The sequence below is a fragment of the Aplysia californica genome, unplaced genomic scaffold (assembly GCF_000002075.1).
Source record: "Aplysia californica isolate F4 #8 unplaced genomic scaffold, AplCal3.0 scaffold00293, whole genome shotgun sequence".
Lineage (NCBI taxonomy): Eukaryota > Metazoa > Mollusca > Gastropoda > Aplysiida > Aplysiidae > Aplysia > Aplysia californica.
The window spans coordinates 588,025-590,991 of record NW_004797563.1 but is presented as its reverse complement, the minus strand read 5'-3'; the positions used below and the strand labels follow the sequence as shown (position 1 = coordinate 590,991).

Genomic DNA, 2,967 nt, shown 5'->3' with positions numbered 1-2,967 from the left:
GAGGGGGCGAGTGTGTCATCACGACGTTGCCATTAGCTAGAACAATGAGTAAACGTAAAAATTGGAGAATATAGTAAATGGAAAGAGACCGATGGGGTGATACAGGAAAAAAGAATCACCGTGGTAAGCAATTATTCTTTGCCACAGCTGTTACGTTACCTTGTTCATCTGCACTTTGCCCTTCGCTTTGTAAAGTATATAACCAAAGATGAGTCCAATAGCGAAAGGTGCAACCCGAGTGTACGGTTTGAAGTACAGCTTGTCTGAATATTCAGGTTGACGTCTGAAAGATTAAACAAAACATTAATACTGGAACTGATGACTGACCTAATGAAGAATGGAACAAAATGATAATAAAAACAATAATTGACAGCCTTTGTACAGCTCAAATTCCCGTTCAACAGGAAGCTCTCCGTGCTTTACAATCTATATTATTACTTCAGCAGATCTGACGGTATCCCGAAAAAATCTCAACTTCCTGGGAAGAATACAGTAAACCAGATTTCTACTACCATAGAAATCTGCATGTTCGTCGAAATTCTGTCTTTTGTTTCTCGCATGTGTGTATGTTTGGGTCTCTCGAAGTCCAACCTCTCGTCCCCGCCGTGGGAGATGGAAACAGGACAAAGTAGGGGATAGCTGGGTCTGGGTGAAAACGGTGTGGCTTTATGTCACTGAGGCGTTACACTAGCCATGAAGGCCGTCCCGGGTCACCCTGAAACGTTGCTGGTCAACGGGGCTCTGGTGAAACTGCGACTGGCTTAGCAGGTCAGCAGTGGATATTAATATTGCTCAAGAAAATAAAAGATTGAAAAACAAAATGTCAAGCGGTTCGAACACCTCACGCGGATGCCCTCAAACCATCCAGCTCTGAGAGCATACAACAATAAATATTCTGGATGGAGAGCCAGAGGAATACCAAGGCGACAATGGAGTGAATCTGTGGCAGACACCCTCAGAGCTCACGGGATGTCCCTCCTACAGGTCACTCACTTTGCTGCAGACAGACGCCTGTGTCTCTCCGCGACACCCACCGGTACAAGCGGAACAAAAAAAGTAAAAGTGAGTAAAAGTAAGCGTATGTTTGGATGTGTGTACACGTCGTGTATATAGATATGTAGTAGGTATGTGTTTTTAAGTGTGTTTAAGTGTGTTTGTGTTTAAGTGTGTGTCTGTGCGTGCGTGTGTATGTGTGTGTGTGTGTGTGTGTGTGTGTGTGTGTGTGTGTGTGCATGTGTACGTGTGTGTGCACGTGTACAGGTATGAGTATGTGTGTGTGTGTGTGTGTGTGTGTGTGTGTGTGTGTGTGTGTGTTCAAGTGTGTATGTTTGTGTGTGCGTGTATGTGTGTTTGCATATACGTATTTTTGTGTATGTGTGTGCGTATGTGTGTATGTGTGCACATAATATGTGTGTGTGTCTTTGGTGTTTGCATGTGGTTCGTTACTCATATGAGTCTCTGAGTTGTTTGAACTGCTCACCCCACCCATAGACCTTGACATTAAAATGGAGTTGTTATTTCGCTACCTTAGAATTACAAAGTTCTATCTGCACAGTAAGTAGTTACGAGAAATTGTATGTAAAAATATTGAGTTTCCCAACATGTCAAGCTTTTTCGAATGCAATAGTTTAAACATTTTGATGACGACTCCAAGTAATCCCTCGATTTTGATAGTGCAAATAGACAAGGTCTAGGTAACTCAAAACAGTCAAAAAGGGCTAATAGAACTTTGTAATTCTAAGGTAGCGATTTGCTATTCACCGCACAAGACCAGAAAACCTTTGATGGGAACGTAATGCTTTTTGAGAAAAGTATACAATACAGTGGTCGAAGGAAGGGGTGGGGAGTTTGTAATGGGATTCCATTGTTTTCATTGTTAAGACATACCGTATCAGATCAAAGTTGTACTTGACGATCAGCCAGATGTTACAGCCCAGATGGATACCAATAAGCAAAATCGCCATGAGAAGGCCCATCGCACGCAGCCTGTTCAAATTAGACAGCGAAAATAAGTTTTAATCTCTCCAAAAATAAATGTGAAAACAAAAACAAACAATTCTAAAAGCAACCCACTCACATTGGAAACGAATTCACGATAATGCGACATATGAGAAATAATAATAATAATAATAATAATAATAATAATAATAATAATAATAATAATAAATTTGCAAGCAAAATAGATGATAAAAAAACATAATAGAATCTAGTACCGGTAGTATAGACTAAGATGTAGTGTTTTTAAATGTCTTCAGACTTTAACAACATAAAAGAGACATTCATTCTATTACCTTAAAAAAGAGTACTGTCCATTGTTGCTTTTTCTTTCCCCTCAGTGCAGTGTTCAGTGTCACAGTTACAGTACAACATAATATTTAATCACTACAGTCTATATATAGGCCAGCCTCATGATATTAATTCTTATTTACATGTAGGCCTAGATATGCAACCTACAAGTTGCACAACTCACCTGTGAGTGAAAGGAAACTGTGTTGCTCTTCGAAGATTTGATGACATTTCACTACACAACAGTTTTGTACCATGGCACTTGACTTTAAGTCAAGTACCATGGTACAAAACTGTTGTGTAGTGAATCACTTTGACTTGGTGATGTACTAGTCAATCTCGATAGATAAGATCACAGCAGACTTTTCGAGGGTCTTGTCGGGCTAAAGCAAAACTTTTAATAACACATAATACTGGAAACACAAAAAGCTGGTCTCCAACATGGTCAGAAAACATAATAGATCGTGAATCATTTTCTTTACAAACACTGCTTGGCAGCATGCTTTCCCTCAATGTTTACAGTACTCCCTGCACTTTCACCTCTTCCGTCCAAACCAAAATGGGATGGCCGCCAACGCATTCAACTGACCACCGGGGCGGTGCCACTGACTGAAGTGTCTTAAGGCCATTCCCAAAGGGGGGACATTTCTTGGTCATGCACAGTAGAATTGTAAATGGGCT

General features: G+C 40.4%; 1 protein-coding gene across 1 annotated transcript in view; it reads right to left on the bottom strand.

Moving 5' to 3' along the window:
• Positions 1–2,967, bottom strand: part of LOC101863354 (nose resistant to fluoxetine protein 6-like) — a 21,267-nt gene that overhangs the window by 3,638 nt on the left and 14,662 nt on the right. Inside the window, exons 10-11 of the mRNA XM_005101685.1 lie at positions 1,888–1,986; positions 160–283 (exon numbers count right to left, since the gene is read on the bottom strand). Coding sequence (XP_005101742.1) covers positions 160–283; positions 1,888–1,986 — 223 coding nt within the window. The remainder of the gene's footprint in view (positions 1–159; positions 284–1,887; positions 1,987–2,967) is intronic.